Source organism: Archocentrus centrarchus, chromosome 6 (assembly GCF_007364275.1).
Source record: "Archocentrus centrarchus isolate MPI-CPG fArcCen1 chromosome 6, fArcCen1, whole genome shotgun sequence".
NCBI classification, from domain to species: Eukaryota; Metazoa; Chordata; class Actinopteri; order Cichliformes; family Cichlidae; genus Archocentrus; species Archocentrus centrarchus.
Window position 1 is genome coordinate 23160861 of NC_044351.1, and position 21220 is coordinate 23182080.

A 21220-nucleotide genomic window follows, 5' to 3' on the forward strand; every position below is an offset into this window, starting at 1 on the left:
TTTGGGGATTACCACCACGACAGGCACCAACCACCTTGCAGCTGCAGCTCTGAGCAGCAGCCTCAACAATGGAGGTGTGGAACATGGTCCATTTGGACTCAGTGTCCTCAGCCTCCCTCAGAATGCTGTTGAAGTTCTGCTGGAGGCGGACTGGGGCCTCTGTCAGGCGCTCCCAGTGCACTCTCACAATACCTTTAGGTGCACTGGGTCTGTCCAGCATCCTCCCCTGCCACCTGATCCAAATCACCACCAGGTGGTGGTCACCACCTGGAGTGTCCAGAACATGCGGCCACAGATCTGATGATACGATTACAAAATCAATCATCGACCTGCGACCTAGGATGTCCTGGTGCCATGTGCACTTATGGACATCCTTATGTTTGCACAGAAATGCACAGGGAAGCAACCCTCTCATCCACTGGTGAAAACTCCAACGTACTGGCAGCAAGCCAAGAGGATACAACAATACCCACCCCAGCTCAACGCCTCTCACCAAGAGCAACTTCAGCCTGGAGCAGAGTCCAGCCCCTCTCCAGGAGACTTGATCCAGAGCCCAGGCCATGCGTTGAGGTGAGCCCAACTATATCTAAGTGGTATCTCTCATCCTCACACATTAGCTCAGGGTCCTTCCCCACCAGAGAAGTGACATTTCATGTCCCAATAGCCAGCCTCGATAGTTGGGGATCGGTCCACCAGGGCCCTTGGCCACTGCCTGACACAATGCACCCAACGCCTACGAGGTCTCCTGCAGGTGGTGGGCCTACAGAAGGGTGGGCCCATGTCTCCTCTTCAGGCTGTGCCCGGCTGGGCACCATGGGCTATTTTGCCATGTTAGACTCTACCAGGGAGACAAGCCCCCAGACAACATAGCTCCTGGGATCACTGGGACATACAAACCCCTCCACCACAATAAGGTGATGATTCACAGAGGAGCAGTACTGTTTTACTGTTTTATTAATTTGGAACATCTAATTTATGGACACTGCCTCCTTTGTAATCTGGTTTTCTACCTTTTTTATTGTTTAACTTAATTATTTATCTGTTTAACTAATAGATTACAGGTCACTGTGTTTTGTCATGTATGAATTAATTTATCTTAATGTCATATACAGATGGTCGAAATTTTAGATTTCTGTTAAATAAGGCACCACAGACTCCCTGCTGTCTTTACCAATCATACTTACCTGATGGAATAAAAAGAAACAGGATTTTCAACCATCTGTCTTTTATGGTACAGTTGAAGCTGCCACTTTTAATAAATCAGCAGCAAAATACAGCACATTAGTGCCTAATATGTGAATGAGTTGCTTCCACTCTCTTCTTCACTCCCCCTTGTTTAATCTGTTAATCTCTGCTTTTCTATCTCTCTACAGTATCTTAATCACAGTATTTTGCTGACAAAAACAATAAACACTATTTTCAACAAACATCTAAAAGAAGGCCTGCGTATCTATACTTCTAGGATGTTGCAAAACTACATGTTCTTTAGCTTCAATCCAAATATGTACTTTCTAACATTAACAAATGATTAAGATGTTTGTACTTTAAAAAGCCATAACAGATGATACAGTGTAGCAGAAGATAAACATCATGAGATAACAAACATGACATCAGTGGCATCAAGATACTGATTACATTCGCTTTGCTCTCAGACTACTGACTTATTTGTAGCTCCTAGGATACTTAAGAGTAGAATGGGAGGCAGAGCCTTCAGCTTTCAGGGCCCTCTTCTGTGGAACCAGCTCCCAGTTTGGATTCAAGAGACAGACACCCTCTCTATTTTTAAGATTAAGCTTAAAACTTTCCTTTTTGATAAAGCTTATAGTTAGGGCTGGTTCAGGTGAATCTGAACCATCCCTTAGTTATGCTGGAACAGGCCTAGGCTGCTGGGGGGTTCCCATGATCCAGTGAGTGTTCCTTTTTCATTCACGTCTTTTCACTCTATTTATACACCACTCTGCATTTAATCATTAGTTGTTATTATTATCTCTGGCTCTCTTCGACAGTATTTCTTAAGCCCTGTCTCCCTCCCCTCAGCCCCAACTGCCTTTGGCAGATGACTGCCCCTCCCTGAGCCTGGTTCTGCTGGGTGTTTCTTCCTGTTAAATGGGAGTTTTTTCTTTCCACTGTTGCCCAATGCTTAGGGTTGTTTTGATTGTTGGGTTTTCTCTATAATTATTGTAGGGTCTTTACCTTACAATATAAAGCATCTTGAGGTCACTGTTTGTTATGATTTGGTGCTATATAAATAAATTGAACTAAACTGAATCGAATTGAATCAAATCGAATTGAATTGAATTGACCCCAATACTGGCCAGGAATTTCACACTACACACTACGTTCAACACTGTAGTGCACAAACACTAAAGAACAGAACTATAATCATCAAAAAGAGCCACAATCAACACTTGAGGTACCCTCAGCTTCATTTTGAAATGGTTTCATATAATTTAGTGCTGTGACCTGGCCCTTTCTGAAATGGTAAACTGTTGTATTATGAACAATAATTTTCTTTAATCCTGTAAAACCTGAACCATGAAATAGTTGCCATAAAATTCTAATTTTCTTTACACTTAAGTGTTTATTGAACCTTCTGATAAATTTTAAAAAATAAATTAAATATCAAAATACATATTTGAGTTTGCAGCATTTTTGCATTTTTGTGCAATTTATTGCTTAAAAAATGTATTGTGGAATTAATTTAGGTTTTTCTGGGGAAAAAGTCACACCGTAGAGGTCTTAAAAACTCAAAGAAACTTATATATCAAATATGATACACTTGACATTACCGGGTTAAGGATATGCTTTATCTCTTGACTAATTACAGTCAGTTGGAATTAACCAATTAACTCTGATCATTGGATTATCAGTCGGAGAAGAACTTTCTCACACTTGAGGATACTTGAGTCTACAAAGAATGCTGCAGCATTTTTTTTTTTTTCAGTGCGAATGACATGACTAGAAGGTACCAAAGAGAAGAATGAATGGTGAATGGAAATCAGTTTTGGGCAGTGGAATTCAAACAAAATTAAAATAATGTCAGAAAGTTTGTTCCGTGCTTACGGGCGTCACTCTGTTTAGCCGTGTTAACTTCACATCCCTTTTTACATCCCAAGTGCTGAAAAGGCAGGAGTTGCTTAGCCCACATTTTCACAAAGGTCTGTTTCTTATTTCTATCTTTTGGCAATTTGTCCTTTTTTACATTTCGGTTAAACTGTGAGGTCTAACTAATCACAGGTGATGACCCTAAACTTAACCCTAAGCAAATGAAATATGCAATTTTTCTTCTTCTAAAATTATTCTCGCATTAATGTCAGGGGACAAAAAAATTACAGTGCTAACTTACACTCATCAAAAATGAATTAGATGGTTTTCCAGATAAGTACTTTTTGCTTTTCTCCAAACCCAGGGTTAGATTAGGGTTAGGGTCATCACTAATGATGACTTAGACCTCACAGGGTTACATGAACCTGTCAAATTCAAGAGGATTATCAATATTCCAAGTACCTTTTTTAAATCACTGAAATAGGGTAAGGTATTATGATAGCAGCCTTCTTTTTCTCTCTCTCTCCCATCACTGCTTGTGACAAATCAACCATGAAACATTGATGCTACAAGTGAACATGTCGTGAGGCCACAGCCAGCTACTGTAAAACTAATATAAACACAGCAGAAATCCATTTGTGTCTATCATAACAAGCATCCACACACATTCAGTATAGCATGAGACAGTCTGACCCCTTTTGACAATTACATGTTACATGTGACAGCAGGATTTTCAGTTTGATGTCAGGTATCATCTAATAAACAAGTTTATCTTAATCTTAAGATTTATGGGCCATAAGAAACAAACTGCCGATCTAAACTGCATCACTAAATCCCATAACCTAAAGTAAACACAACATCCAAGGGTTTACATCTGAACTATTACCATCCTACACCCCTGAGACGAAGAGGGGAAAACTGCATTGATTCAATTAACTCGGATTAATGGGCTACCATCAAGATTCAGACACCTTAAGAGACACTGCATTAACACACAAACTACACACTCTGTTCACATGGAAAATGCTGGTGCTGGACCTTCCCTAATTATGGACAATGGTGCTTGATTCAGGCTGTCAATTTGATACGAGTACTTGAGTTTAATTTGTGTTGAAGTGGTATGTTGTCAAGAAAGTAGAACACAAAAGCACAGGGGTGTGTTGGTAATATTTCCTAAGTGCGATATTACCAGTTTTGTAGGAATCTTAGCAACAAAAGAGGTTTTAATGTCTACTTTGTGTGCATAATATCCAGAAAAATAAATTATCTATAAAGATAGAAGTTTACTATGACTTCAAAAAGTTGATCATATGGCTAACATAAGCCTGCTACCATTTTCATAGCTTGTTGACAACAGAGATAATTTGTCAATTACAATCGCCAATAAATAAATAATTTGGCCAAAAATATTCATCTCTGTCTACTCATCTCTGTCTGTGGGCAAATGCTGCATATAATTATACAGCAGAATAACTCCAGGACTAAACAATTTATCATGAGTACTTCTAATGACACTATCCACCCCAGACCAGGCCATATGCAGATTTGCAGAAAAGCTTTAGGCAATAAAAGTAAAGTGAGCTTCCTCTAAAAATAATGTCATGAATAGATTACTAACTCTGACTTTCTCTTGCTATCTAGAATAGATAACAAACTGCAAAGAACAAAATCAATCAAATTAATCTTTATGACCTTTACATTTAAAACAGCCCCAGTTCTCCAAGGCAAGCTCTTAACAGTTCCAAAAATCTTGGGAGATCTTGCTACAGTTCTTCTGGGGACTGAGGCTGTCTCAACTGCTTCTCTTTTTTACATACTGTAATTGCAGACTGTGCTGATTATGCTGTTATCAGGAGAAGAAGAGAGGTGCTAAATGATCAAGTGAGGAACAGAGGGGAAGACAGAGAGAGTGAGAGTACGAATGTAAAGAACGGGCTGTGTCAATGCCTATAAGAGCGCAGAAAGAGGAAGAGAGGAAGTGTAATGGTAAGTGTAAGAGTTCCAACAACTTAAGATCGAGCAGCTTTAAGATTAAACTCAGAGAAACATTTTTTTTTATCTGCAAAGAACCCTGGACCTGAATTTGTAAAGAGATAGCAGGCTGTAATCTCCAGCCAGTGGTCACTGCACAGCAGTTTATAGTGAACCCCTATGAATTTCAGGTGGTAAATATGCTTCCTTTTTATATGAGACCGTATCATAATCACCTGTATACTTCTTACACCCATAGCCACAACTAAACATGGAACTAAACTACTGGAACTAAAGCAATGATGAGAAATATTTAAAACACAAATGTTTTACACAAATAGAAATTTGGCAAAGAGTGGGAGAACCTCAATTCTACCTCAGATCACTCATAAGCTACAGTACAGTGCACCACACCAAACATGCACTAATAGGTGTTGCTCCAGAGATATTCTTCAGCACCAAACTTCAGTCTCTCTAAAACACACACTGCATTTTAAATGTACACTCTATTTATCTGCAACCTCCACAAAAGCATGACACAGAGGACTATCCTGCATCTTAACAATCACATCAGGCAGGTGCAGCACGACGCTGTCTGCAGTCAAACTTACATAATACATTTTACACATTTTTTGTTTTTTTTTAAGAGAGGAGACATGGGACAGACTTATCCTGCCTCTTGGCCTGTCTTTTTTCACTCTAGTTTCTCTTGCCTTAAATTTGCATAACATTAGCCAGTTACTTTCTGGGGTGTGCCAAGGAGCAGTGCACCTCAGCTGGTTACCAAGGAAACTTGCTGAAATTTACCAGCCAGCAGGGCCTTTTGGTTAAAGCTATTTAAGCAAATTTCTTCAACTAACCTTCCTGAATAAGACACACATCCAGCCATCTGTGTAGCATTTGATATTACTGCTTCCATTTATATATTCTTTTCATTGTTTTCCTAATCACTATATTTATGAATCATTTCCCCAAAACAAGCATGCAATACAAAACACTCTCCATTTATTTTAAACTCAGTTTATTCTGTCAACTGACAATATTAGGCATTGTCCCAAACCTGGCTATCTGTCCACTGTTGCTATAGCCCAGAGTCACTCTTTAGTGATACAATCAGTCAAAGTTAAAAACTCCTTTGTGGTATTGCCAGACTTTTTGTGAAATTGCTGTAGACATGCCTGATACGGGTGCATCATCTGTCAATAACCCTTCTCTTCTTTTCAACAAATTTAATCTTTTTTCATGTCACAGCCTTCCTGCCTTTCCTACATGTCAAGTACATCACTATGGAGATGGCCTATCTTAGACTTTAGACAGCTGGATCTCTTCTTAAAGATTTTTTTTTTTTTTTTAGAGTGCTTGGCACAGACGATGTTCTCAAGGCTGTGTCAGAGAGTGGCTAGTTATCAAGTATCTACTTAAAAGGTGTGTAATTCCAGGTGTGAATATAATCCAGTTTCCTGATTTTTGTCTTTGTGTTCCAGTTCAGGTGCTCATGTTCGGGCACTCTCTTAATGTCAAAACAAGGGCATGCATATTTTTCTATGTTTGTATAACTGGCTGATATTTGCCTGTTGATAAAGGTTGATAAACAAAGTCACATTATCTTGTTCCTAACCAGCAAACTGACTTCACTGGTGATTTTACTGAAGGCCTTAACCTCTCCCCAGAGGTTGAACAACATTCTCAGCTTCATGTCTTGCTTTCTGAGAGGTGAGCATAAAGCCTGCTCCTCTGGGTTGTAAGTAAACTGATATCGTCCTTCAAGTGCCTGGAGTTGCAGCACAAGTGGGTATGACAACTGGACGAGGGAAGTCACAACCCTTCAGTCTTTACAGTAAATTCATGAAGAAACCTCAGCATAATATCCAGTGACTGCTTCCTGTACGTCTTTCCTCTGGTTCCACAAATGAGAACCGTCCACTTAATCAGCTTACCTGCATGTAAGGAATTCAGAACCTCAGATACTTTTATAACTCCCGCTTTCACGCTTTGCAAGGCAGCTGAGACTTGGAAATGCTGGCAATGCAAAGAAAATTACTCCTAAATGAGAGAGGAGTATGACCACGGCATGAGGATCGAAAATTTATGTCTCGCCCAAGCTGTGCAAGTGAGTCAGGCCCCCAATTTAAAACAGTGAAAGAATCAAAGGTCAAATGAAGTTAAATAGAATTCAAAAGTGCAAAAATACATAGAGTAAAGGAACATGAAATTCATTAAGGAAGGTTAATACTTAAAGTGACCCTTCACCTTGCCACTTCTTAAAAATCTATATACAGTACATAGTATAAATAGTTTATGTATGTAAATGTGATTTTTACATTCCAGGATCCGTTCCCTTTTCTTCAGGGAAAATTACATAATTTCCCTAATATGCTGAAAGAAAAACCTTATGGTACATCAGTTTAGTCATTATTTACAGCTGAATGGATTTGCTTGGTTTTTTCACATGTGCATCCCTCCTTTTTATATTCTGTACTTGCTTAAAACTAATACACGACTCTTAAGAGAAATCCTTCATCACATTTCTTTATCTAAATTTTATCATTGACACAAAATAAATCAAAATGTTTGCTTTTCCAAAACACTTTCAACAAAAGCTCAATATCACAACCTTGATAAAGATAAGACTGAAACTATGTGTGTCTAACAGCTGAAAGTAGTCAGGTTTATATTATGACCTAATATTTTGGTAGTTGAAGTAAATCCATCTCAATGCATCACACAGAACTCAATGTTGTTGAGGTACAGTGTCATGTTGCCCCATGCAGCACAATCTCATGACACTTAATTTCCTATAATTACTGACCATATGTACATACCAATGTAAAACAAGTGGACACAGGAAAATACAAAAGAAGGAAAATACAAAAGAAGAATGTCAGCACAAAGATTATTATAGTTAAATAAAACTAAATTAAAAGCTAAAACTATGGCTGAAATCACATTTCAGGCAACTGAAATAAAACCTAGACTTTTGGGGGAAAAACTAACTGAACCAATTCTATGTACTGACAAAACTAACTGAAATTAAATAAAAATATATAGGAACTGTCTCCAGTCTTTGTCAATTTAGTGAAATTTGTTATTGCATTAGGCTTTGGTGCATATCTTTATTAAGACTCGTGAGTCAACAGCATTTAAAATAGTGCTGTTTACACTCAGCAGCCACTTTGTTAGGTACACCTGCTGAACTGCTTGTTAACACAAGCATCTGAGCAGCCAATAAGCCATGGCAGCAACTCAGCGTATTTAATCATTTACACACGGTCAAGACAACTTCAAACCGAGCACTGGAATGGGGAAGAAAGGTGATTTAAGCAACTCTGAATGTGACATGGTTGTTGGTGCCAGATGGACTGGTCTGAGTATTTCAGAAACTGCTGATCTCCTGGGATTTTCCCAGACAATCATCTCTGAAAAAGAGAAAATATCCAGCAAGCAGCAGATCGCTGGGTGAAAATACCTTGTTGATGTCAGAGGTCAAAGGACAACTGCTAGAATGCTTTGAGCTAATAGAAAGGCAACAGAAACTCAAATAACCACTTGTTTCAACCAAGGTATGCAGGAAAACGTCTCTGAATGCACATGTCAAACCGTGAAGCAGATGGGCCACAGCAGAAAAAGACGAATCTGGGGGCCACTCCTGTCAGCTAAAAACGAGACACTGAGGCTACAGCTCACACAGGATCACCATTATTGGACAAGAGAAGATTGGAAATATGTTATCTGCACTGATAAGTCTCAATTTCTGCTGAAAGCATGAATTCATCCTGCCTTGTTTGAAAGGCTGAGGTTGGTGGTGCTGAAATGGTGTGGGAGATATTTTCTTGGCACACTTTGGGCCCCTTAGTACCAAATGATCGTCATTTCAATGCCACCGCCTACCTGAGTATTGTTGCTGACCATGTCCATCCCTTTATAACGACAGTGTAAACGACTTCTAGCAGCATGTCACAAAGTTCAAATCACCTTAAACAGAACAATGAGTTCACTGAACTCAAATGGCCTCCAGAGTCACCAGATCTCAACCATGGATATACCAACAAATCTGCACAAAGAATTAAGGCAGTTCTGAAGGCAAAAGGAGGTCCGGCCTGCTACTAGCAAAGTGTAACTAATAAAGTGTCTGGTGAATGTATATGAAAAATATGCCACTGACATCCATGTTATAATAACTGGGGGAAAAAAACCCAACTAAAACTAACACTAAACTAATAAAAACTAAGCCAAAACTACACTTTAACAAAAACAAAGTAAAATCCACATTTAAATATGTAAAAACCACTTTGGAAACTAACTGAAACTACACTGATTTGAAGACAACATTTCAAATAATAATCTCAATAAAAATAAAAACTAATTAGAAAATACAGAACTATTATAACTCTGGTCAACACATACATCCATAAACTGCTTGATTAAATATACTTATTTTATATTGCAAATGACATTTAGGTTCTCTCTTTAGAATCTTCTACTTTCCATCTGCCTCATTCAGACACCGTGTTCCTTTGTGCATACATAAATGGACAAGGACACACACCAGCACACACAACAAATATCGATTAAAGTCCTCTTTTCCATTACTGTTGACAGGCGAGACTGATATGCCAACAAGATTTACAGTTAACGTCAGTCACCACTGAGATATGAACACTCAAATAAGACACAGTCTCAGAACTGCAGAGACACATAACCACTTGTAAACTGCACATTCACACAGGGATTTGCAATAAACAAATAAGTTACTACTTTTTTTTTTTTTTGCAAGCTGGATTAGATTATTTGGAACCATTTTTAAAACCTTAAAACTGAGTAACTTAATTATTAGTAAAAATGTAACCAAAACCCCATTTTGGTTTATCAAGCATTTCCATCTTACAGTGAAATTGCAACCTGGCTGCTCAATAAGCATCCATGTGACAAAATCAAGTCAAGCCAGAGAAGCAGGGAGTTCCAGTAGGAAAGACAACACTGTGTACATAATCTCTTGAAAATCTTAGCACTGCATCAAAGCAGTGCGCAAAACTACCCTTGGACAAGAATTTTCCTGCTAGTCATGACTCACAGGCTGCTCTCAGGATTTAAATGCTACCAAAATTAATTAAGTTAATTAAGTCATGATTATTATTCAACAAAGACTGTTGTTCTATTGCTAAGTGATTTATTTCACTACAGTTAAAACAGTAGAAGCTGATCTCCTCTCCTGTTAAGAGGGCTATGGCAGAGCACTGCTGTAGTGCAGGTATTTGGAAATGTCTATATTGCCTAGGGGCTTTCTTTTTCCCATTGGCTGCAACGAAGAGAGTATAGTATTACTGTACTGATTTCAAGTACTGGGTTTGAAGTGTCTACAAGAGCACTATCTACTGTACATACCATTTGATTTCAATTGCATGGTCAAACAGCTAAGTCTCATGAAATACTATGCAATTAGATGCTTTTGGCTTAAAACACATGGCATGCCAGCCATCTCATGGTCTAAGAAATCACATATTAAAATATACTGTTCTCTGCTTTTTGGTTATAGAAACAATATTACAATGGAGAGGGGTGTCGTCCCTGTGCAAACACAATTAATATTTGGACCACTCCTGTGACCAAAGGACAGTCTGACTGGGCTAATATTAATATCTCTCAGACTAGTCTCAGAAAAAGACAGAACACAAAAGATACAGTAGGAATGGAATACCAAACTCGTAAAGGCAAAAGAAAGAAAGAAAGAAAGAAAGAAAGAAAGAAAGAAAGAAAGAAAGAAAGAAAGAAAGAAAGAAAGAAAGAAAGAAAGAAAGAAAGAAAGAAAGAAAGAAAGAAAGAAAGAAATGCAATGGCATTAAAAGATGAGCAGATCAATGAAACAGTCACAGTGTTAAATGAGAAATGACTTTCCTATAGTTAAAGCCTGGACGATTTATTGGCAGGTCAATACTATTGGCCAATATTAATGGCTGCTGAATGAAATTTTTAAAAATGTAGAGAGCAGGGTTATTATAGTTATTGAAAACGAACGAAATAACGAAAACTGAAATTGAAAAAACATTGTCGTTAACTGAAATAAATAAAAACTATAATTAAAAGGAAAAAACGATAACTAATTAAAACTGAATTGTGAGTTTACAAAACTAACTAAAACTAACTGAAATTATCAATAAACTGACTTTCATTTACTATTTTTTTTTTTTTAAGCCTTGTGGATTGATATGAAATCATTTTTTCCGCTCTCCGAGTTTAAGCTGGGAGTGCCACAGGACAACTGTGTGAGTGCGTGCGCATGTGCGTGCGCTCACCGCGCTGGTCTGCAAAGTAATGGCTGCAGTCTGCCGAGAAAGCAGCAGAGTCCCGCATGGAGGTTCTTTGAGTACAAGAGCACAGATAGAATCGAAAGTCTTGTTGTGGATGATGAAAAATGTGCGGAACATTTCTCAGTCAGGAAAAACCAGCAACATCAAAGTCCAGCTGAGAAGCGCACAGCGGCTACAGAAACCGCTCTGATCCTACCAGGTAACCTGGCCTGCGCCTCTGGAGAAGACTACTTGTCGGGTCCACGCAGCCCAGAATGTTGGTACTAAACTGTTGCGTCCTTGTGCGTTTCCGGCTACTTTATCAGTGAGAGAATAACAATCAGGAATAATAATCAAAGCATCAATATAAGGACTCACAACTGTCAGCAAATTCCTGGTAGGAGACTGCTGAAACTATCAGGATGGACGTGAAGGAATGAAGAAAGTGAAAAAAAAACCAAAAAAAAAAAAACAACAACAACAGGGATAAATATGTTTGCAGCCAAAAAACTGAGCACAAAGAGCAAGGACCAAAAAAGAAGTCCCAGCCTGCGCCGCATATAAAACACCTGCACACGACCACAAGGTAATTAACACACACAATCCAGCTACACAAGCATAAATGTGGACATGAGGTCGACAACTTCCGTAGGTTATGTACAGAGGCCGCAAAGACCCTGCAAGTCTAATTAGCGAGCATCTAACCAAGCTAGCTCCAAAACAGAAGCAGCTTCAGGTGGTGAGAACATCAGGATGCAGCTGGATTTGAGCTTTGACTCCTTCAAAGAGTTTGTTTTTGTCAAACACCACATGTAGGTGTTGTTAATCTACTGCACTGATGCTGAAGTTTATTGTGGAGTTTATTGTAGAATTTATTGAGTTTGGGAATTCATGTTTTTCTTTTTTTCTCCCTGCTGATGTTCATGTGTGTCCTTAATATTACACACATTTAGCATGTCTTGTGAACAGTTGGTTGTTGAATATATTTCTTTAAACGGTATCTTTTGTCAAGTTTTCATTACACAATAGTCACTTTTGCGCCTGGAATCTTGCACCTGATTAGGTATGAAAATACTAAAACTAATACTGAAACTAACTAAAACTAAGCATGAAACCAAAAATAAAAACTAATAAAAATGAGAAAAACCACTCTGAAAACTAATTAAAACTAACTGAATTAGAGAAAAAAAAGTAAAAATTAACTAAAACTAAACTATAATGTAAAATCCCAAACTATTATAACCCTGGTAGACAGAGGGGAAACACCCTTCAGCCATGTTATAAGTGTTGATTTTGCATAGCCCTCTCATAGCAGAGTGCCCTCTGTCCACCAGTTCAATTCAGTTTTATTTATATAGCGCCAAATTACAACAAACAGTCACCTCAAAGTGCTGCAAGGCAAAGACTAAAATAATACAGAGAAAACCCCAACAATCAGACAACTCCCTCTGAGTAAGCACTTGGCAACAGTGGGAAGGAAAAACTCCCTTTAACAGGAAGAAGTCTCCAGCAGAAAGAGACTCAGGGAGGGGCAGCCATGTGCTGTGACCGGTTGGGGGTGAGCTGAGGGAGACAGGACAAAAGACACACTGTGGAAGAGAAACAAAGATGAATAATAACTACTGATTGAATGCAGAGTCTGTGACTGTATTTTATATGTACTTCTACTGTAATAAGACCTCTAATAATCACATTTTGCTTTAGGCCTGCTTTTTAAAGAAAGTTATATATCACTGGCTGTTGCCTAGTGTCTAAGGCTGTCCTCAAGCAAAGAGGATATTACAAATGTGATGTGGCCATATATAATTAAGTTAGAAAGCCTCAGTATTCTTGATAATTTAACATTCCAGTCACTGCAATGATGCTTTGATATTTTTTTTTATGTGTGTGATTTCAATTTTGCCACTCCATGACATTTCCTAAATGCATTCATTATTATGCATCAAGAGTTAAAAGCTACACAATAAAAGATGAGAGTAGTTTAATTTCTTCTTTTGATTAAGTACAGTTCTAATGTAAGAAAATACCTTTAAAGCGACAATAATCAATGTAACAATGTGTGAGGAGGGAGGTGTAGTAATGGGGTTAGCTTTATAGAGTTTTATGCCAATTGTTGGCTTATTTGATAGCAATCCTGCTACAAATTTGCTGTTTTCATTCACTCTCACTTGTAATAGCTGTGCTTTCTGTGATAAACTCACTGCAGAATACCTGCTCAGCACCAATGAGCCAACACATGCAGTCAGCAACTTACTGCTGAACATAGGAGTCTGTTAGACACCTAGAACATTTCTAAAAGGGTAGTTAACAAAATTAAGTTTACTAATGTAACAATGTTATCAACTCTGCACTCAGTATAAACAGATAGTTAGAGCCAAGATGTCCATGTCAGTGTTGCGACTGGAAAGTTGCATTCCTTGTCCTGAACTAATTTTTTGGGACTTGGTCTCAATCCAAGTCCATTAATATTTGGTTTCTGCTTCTAAATTGCCATCCATCCATTTTCTTAACCACTTATTCAACTGGATTGCAGGGAGCTGGAGCCTATCCCAGCTGACACTGAGTGAAAGATGAGGTCCAGCCAGGGCAGGTTGCCAGTCCATCACATGGCTAACACAGCGCTAAAACAGAGAGACAGACAACCACTCACACCTACACCCACACCAATTTACTAGATTCACCAATTAACATAATACACATATCTCTGGACTGTGGATAGCCTGGAGGAAACCTATTCATGCACAGGGAGATCCTTTTCCCACACAAAAAGGCCCCAACAGACCTGTTAAATTGGTTAACACCATCAAACCAGTAGCTAATAGAAATAGTGTTCTGCCATTCCACCAATTTACTGTCTAAATAGGGCCAGCCACTTTAGCAGTACTGATTAACCAGTTACTGAGAACAGATTCCCACTCTTATTGGCTAAGTCAAGACAACATTTATCTGGGTATACGTCAAAATATCATCTGGACTGACAGTGCAGGCAGATGGTAGTTAAATAAGAACACATTAATGGGACTAAAAGGATTAAACTACCAGGAAGCTAAATAGTGGGCACTGAAAATATGATGGCCACACGTTCCTGAGATTACGTTCCTGACATAAGGCTTAACTGTCATTGGATATCCACTTGGTAAATTGTTTCTGGTATCAAAACAACTGTAAGAATCCAGGCCTGGGAAGTTGTTTTAACTTTTGAAATTTCCACCTGAAAAAAATATCCACAATATTTAGTCAGCAACAGGTCCACAACTGGACAAAATGACCAAACTTGGGGTTAATGAATAAGAGACACTTGGGAGATTTTTTTAAAAAATGAAACACGAGAATAGAATGAGATTTAAAAAACAGGAATACACAAACTGATATTTTTACTTCCACTAATCAAAAGTCTAAATAGGAATCTTTTAGACAGATTTATAACATTTAGTAAACACTGACTTTTCAATTTTATTGAGCATATTAACAGAAATCTACCATGGCAAAGCTACATTAGTGCTACTAGTAACAGACTCTCTCTAGACGCTAGGCAGCCTTTAAAAATTGGCATAGGGATACAACCTTGTCCTGGTACAGGGACCTTAAAGCTGCGAAAGACACTTTGCCATTCAAAGCAAAGTTAAACACTGCCTTGACTCCGACACATTTTCAAAAAGCTTGCTCTCCAAATTAGTGATTGTCTACTTGTGTGGTTTTTAGTTGCAGTTAATTTTACAGTATTACATTACTACAACTTGCTACATATATTTTTCAATATCCAGTGACTACATTCAAGCTACAGTACTGTGCAAAAGTGTTCAGTCACCTCTCATTTCTTTATATTATGCATCCAAGGAGCCAAACTTTCTTGCAATTTTTTTACTAGTTGAAGAATGAAACCAGGTTCTCTAGGCTTTCTGAAGGTCTTTCAAAGCTTTTCCTTGGACACTGGCTGCTTTTTTGACTCATTTTCAGTCCATTCCTTGTACCTGACCATTTTCAGGAATCTTTTTTGGTTTTTTTGTTTAGCTGTTTAACGCTGACCTATGAATAATTCAAGCATAAAAAAGCCAACTACCTCAAGAGATGAACCAGAGTCATGGCTACACATAACAGGCAAAGAACCAGTTTCAAACTGTATCTTTAGCAATTTTGTTTCTAGCAGTCTGTCAGTAGTTTTTCCAATTCTTTAGTTGAATGCCAAAAAACAACAGAGTTTAGCAAACATAAAATTGTATTTTTGTGCCAACAGGGTGAGTCCTAAGCGTTATCAGCTGACAACATTGCACATCTTAGCATGGTGTGCAGTGTGTCCTTAAAAAAACGACACTGGACACAAGATACAAGTGGAGAAAGTGGGACGGATGACCAGAATGTGATATTCATGTCTTATGGTCTCAATGGAAGGGTGGCTGTCAAGAAGCCATTATTAAGGAAGAGGAATGACTGAGGTATGCCACATTACACAAGAACTGGACTGAACATCCGTGGCAAAAGTTCTCATGGAGTGTTGAATCAAATTTGAAATTTTGGATTCAAATTTTTATAAATATGTACAAAGGATGTTAGGAGGGAAGGACAACAGTGAGTGTCTACAGCCATCTGATTAGTTGACCCATGATCCCAAACACAGTAATGCAGTAAAAGCATACCTGGATAGAAAAACACACAGTGGAGCACTACCAGTTATGGATTTGCATCCCCAGAGCCCAGACCTCAACATTATTGAGTTAAGGTCTGTGCAGTGTGGGATCATCTTGACAGAGAACTGAACAAAAGTCAGCCAACATCCAAAGAAGAGATTTGAATGTCCTTCAAGAAGCCTGGAGAACTATTCCTGAAGACTACTTAAAGAAATTACAAGAAAGCTTGCCTTAGAGAGGTTCAGGCTATGTTGAAGCATAAAGATGGTCACACCAAATATTAATTTTAAAGCCCTCTAGTATTGCACAAACTCTGTTTTTGCCTTGCATACTGTATTTCCATATGTGTTTGCAAATGTTTCAATAAATCGCGGGATCTATCTCCTATTTTCCTGGCAAAATACAAAGAAATGACTCAAGACTTTTGAACAGTACTAGAAAGTGAGAAAAGTCAAGGACAACAACTCAGACAGCAGCTTAAGACAGTAGCAGATGGGGAAAGGGTTTGCAAAACATAGGGGGCACCTTAGAAACACAATTCCCTACACAGCAACACAGGCAGACAGAAGAGGCGGAAACAGCAATGGCAAAAACACCATAACAAAGTTTGCAGTCCAGCACAAAATATCAGGGTGTAAAATGTAAGGAGGGACATCATACACTGAAACCTACATGCAGTATGTGAACAGGAAAATACACACCTAGAAAATGCAAGGGCCTTCAAGCTATCTATTTCAGTTCCACCCAATAAAGGACAGCAAATATTGCTATGAACAAGAGAGCTGAAACCTCAGGCTTTCAGAACAAGACAAATGGATCTCCAAAGAGCAAGCATACTTCATGTACCCCCCAAATTCAAAGGTCTATATAACAAGACTTGAGGGTTTTTTTTGTACTTTTTAAAAATTATTTTGCAAACATCATCATCACGACATTTCTTTATCTGACAGAAAAATGTCTTCAATGAATGGTTAAAGAAAGGGAATGCCCTGAAAGAAGTAACAAGAGAACAATCGGAGAATATGGATTAAAGCAGGTAGGGAGTGGTGGGGCAGACTGTTTATGTGTGTCTCCCTCTCTGTTGAGAGATGAATGACACCCATTAGCGGTATTGAGGAGCTATCTTTTTTGCTTCAATCATAGAAATAGAATGTTGGTGAAGCTGGGTATGATGAATACCAAATGATACCTACGATCTGAAAAAAAGCACAATCTTTACAAATAATTTCCAAAACACTATCTCCTGTTGCCAAAATACAGATAAAGGTTAAATGTTGACCAAAGGCTGAATAGTCCGTTTATGTAATGATGGACTTGCCTATAACAAATTGTGAGCTAAATGACCAAAATCCATTTAATTTTCTTCCCTAATTTATTTGGTGTATGCCTATTCATTTTACCACCACTGTTCATTCTGCTCCAGCACCTCACCAAACCCAAAGTAGAAATTCAATGCTTAAGTGTTTCAACTCTGAAATCGCCGAACACAGTTCACATACAAGTATAGCACCAGAAATAATACGCCTACTTCAGATTAATTAGGCTGAAAAAATACTGGCAACTCAACATAATAAGCCAGAGATTGAAAAAAAGGAAGTGTGAGGATTAAACTATTTTATACTCTGGTTTTACTGCACATTAGACCTTGCTCCTCCCTAATTTCCTGCTGAAAAGGGAAAGTGTTGCCCAGCATGATCTTTGCATGGTGCTTCATTTTCCTGATCTAGGCTTGAAACACAGCAGGAGCTGTGTAATCCTACTTCAGGCAGACTATTCTAGTGTAATCTCCTGCTTACTCAGAGTACACACGAGTCACTTTTGACTGCTCCATAAAAGATTCAAACTATCAGAATCTGGCCATCTGTCATCTGCCTCTATGTTTGTCTGTCAGACTTTCAGGCAAAGTCTCTGTTTGTCTTTCCTTCTATCACTGTGTCATCCCATATGTGTTCTTGTCTTCTTATCCATATATTGGACTAAATGTGATTCCTTGAAACTAAAGCTAATGCTCAGTTGAGCATCTTTACATTATATAAGCACATTAAGGCAAGTCCCCTTGCAATGAGATTAGGATTCATGAGTACGTGTGCATGTTTGGGTGTGTAACTATATGCTTGTAAAGCCATGCTAAGGTGTGTGTGTGTGTAAGTGTTCATGTAACTGTGTGTGCATCTATATGATTAAGTATTTGCATGCTGTGAGTCTTTTGTGTGTTTGTGTGGGCATAAGTTTGAGCTTGACTGAAAAACATTTTTGTCCACACTCGGCTATTCTGCAGCATCTTTGGGGAATTCTCTGCTTTCTTTTCAGCCGCCTTCCTTTTATTTCCTGCCTTTATTCCTGGCATTCGGTGCTGGAGCCTCACTAAGATACAATGGGTCATTTCAGCCAAGTATCCAACAACAATGAGGTAATCAACAACAACAAACAGAGCACCAGCCTCTTGCCTTTGCCATCAATGTCTGCAGAATGAATAGAAAAAGGACACTCAGCCTAACTTTTTGCAAAAACTCAGTAACTGAGCACAAGTATGCAGTAAATGGCTGTCAGGCTATAATCTATTTTGCTCTTCCATTAATAGAGAATTTCCCCAACATTTATGAGAAACAAGAGAAGGAGGGGTAGATAAATTGACATAGGATACATTATTAATATAAAACTTGATATTCCAGAAGAATATCACCTTTCTCTAATAGTGCGATCTTACATGTGCTACTGACATATAGACAGAATGAGCAGCAATAGATGGAGACAGATTACATGGGGTCAAGATACGTTGAAGTTAACATTTTATTTTACAGCCAATCAAGGCTAAAATGTTTCTTCTCTGCAGTTATGTGCAGTTCCAGGCAATCAAAATGAAGATCTTCCTTAACCTCAAAGAAATGATACCATGACACGTCACTGAGAGATGTTGCATTGCACTACATTACTCAGACTACAGGATAACTTTCATTGAATCCACATGAATGAAATAGCAGAGCTTGAAAACTGAATGACAGAACTAATTTACTACGTGGACATTTGCCCTGTTTCACACCGTCTTCTACAGCAATCTTATACCAATACAGACACACTTGTGAAGGTGGTCTAATGGTTTCAACAGTCTAGTGGTTCTGCATTTTTTTCAGTGGCTGCAATACTACAGAGGCACAGGCTACACATTCAGAGAAACTGCAGCTTCATTAGTGGAAGAAGAGTGTATGATTGGACCTGTTAGACTGTCTGGGCAGAGAGCAGCAACAGTGGGAAGGAGATATGATGAGGTAAAGTTTTACTGTTTAGGTATAACTGTCATGATTCTCTACCTACTGTCTTCTTGTGCATTTGTAACCGCCTTACAGTCTCCTTTACCCCTGATGCCTTTTCTCTTCCTCCCCCTTCCCTTTTCCCCCCATTCTCACCCTAAGTGGCCAGTTGTCAAAGTCAGCTGAAGCCCAGCTAATGAAGAGGTAGATTTATTAGCGAGGCAACAGTGGAAATGGTGGGGGGAGTGGGGGGTGGAACCCCCAGAAGCCAGCAAGCAAACACGATCACTAAGTGTGCATACCAAAAACAAAAGAGAGAAAAGAAGAATGTGAGGGATAGGATCGAAAAAGGATGATGAAAAAGACAAAAAAAAGGATAAACTGTTTAAAAGGACAAATAATACATAAAGCCAGTAGGAGAGAGGTAGAAAGCACCTATTCAAAGAGGAAGGGGGAGAGGCAGCTTCCCTCTCTTTTATACAGAATGAGCTCTTACCGTCTGCTGTAAGTCTGGGATTCCAATGCGGATGACCACGGTGTTGCCTGTCGGCTCCTCCATGGGTGCTCTTGCACTGTTGCTACGCTCTGCACCGGGACGGAAAGCCAGAACACCGTGAGGAACAGGAACACCACTATCCTCTTCCCGGGAGCTGCTGCTGTCAGTGCTGGCCCCCTGGCTGCCGTTTGCTGCGTGGGTGTGAGGGTGTGTGTGTGTGTGTGAGTGTGTGTGTGTGAGCTGCTGCTGCTGCTGCTGGTCCTGCCGTGGAGGGCTCGGTGGCTCATGTTTGCCGGCTGCCGGACGCAGAGGCATGCTCCGTGTTAGGGGCTCAGTCTATCTGTCTCTCTCTCTCTCTCTCTCTCTCTCTCTCTCTCTCTCTCTCTCTCTCTCTCTCTCTCTCTCAACACACATTCAAACACACACAGTCACGCACACACACACAGTCACACACACACACACACACAACACAAGCACATGCATACACCAATGGCCCTCACTCACACTACACGCACACACCGTTTGCAGCATGCATCACTCGCCTGGGAGAGGAAAAAGAGGGAGGGAGAGAGAGGCAGGGAAGAGAGGAGGGTGGCAGAGGGGGAACGGGCGAAGAGGAGGGGGTAATAGGAGATTACAGAGGGATGGAGGGTAAAAACACAAAGATAAGTACCAAGGCAAGTTGAAACTAACACTCAGATTAATAATGCAGAGCAACTTTGAAGAAATGACATTCACAGAATAGTGTAAATACTTTATCTCTGCCTACAACTTACACAGAGGATCACCCAAATGCCATTAGCAAAAGAAAGAGACAAAATCAAATACTGAAGAATGGAGGGACAGGATAAATATACATAAAAATATTTGGATCTTTAGCATTAACTATAGGCATGTCTTAATAGCATTAATGCCAGCACCACTGCCAATTAATCTGTATAATGACCTCTGCACATTGATGTCGCAATATTCATAACGTGACACAGCTGTTGTCACACACTGTTGATCTTGCTGTAGAGTACTAACACTATGGTAATATTAGGGCAGTGTGTGTGTGTGTGTGTGTGTGTGTGTGTGTGTGTGTGTGTGTGTGTGTGTGTTGGCAAGGGGAGGGGGATGTTTGTTCAGATCAATGCAGGCCAGGATTTGGCCTTCATGCTTCACTTTATCTATGGGGGGTGTCACTGATCAAAAGCCTCCCTGGTAAACAGCGACACACAAACAGAACAAACTGCCTTTAATGTTGATGAGGTTTTCGTGGGAGTTTTTCCTCATTGAGGGCTATTTTCATGCAGGTCCTGGGAAGCCCTAAAAGAGCTTCACAATTAAGGACCAAACAAATAACATCAATCTGACCTTGATTTGCATCTAAATGCTTTGTTTAGCAGGGATCCCAAAGCGTTTCAAAATTTGCCTTTTTGTTTTTTTTTTTTAAACAAAGATGCATTATTTTTACAATGACTGACATGCTTAAGGTATGTACATACATGGTTCTTTTTCTAATATATTGAATCCAAAACTCAAGATTGCAGCAGAAATGCTTATCTACTG

At 39.2% G+C, this 21220-nt stretch overlaps 1 protein-coding gene across 1 annotated transcript in view; it reads right to left on the reverse strand.

The window, feature by feature from the left end:
• shank3a (SH3 and multiple ankyrin repeat domains 3a) overlaps nt 1–19984 on the reverse strand; it is a 157492-nt gene extending 137508 nt beyond the window's left edge. Inside the window, exon 1 of the mRNA XM_030731876.1 lies at nt 19670–19984. Coding sequence (XP_030587736.1) covers nt 19670–19984 — 315 coding nt within the window. The remainder of the gene's footprint in view (nt 1–19669) is intronic.
• Between the last annotated feature and the right edge of the window lie 1236 nt (nt 19985–21220).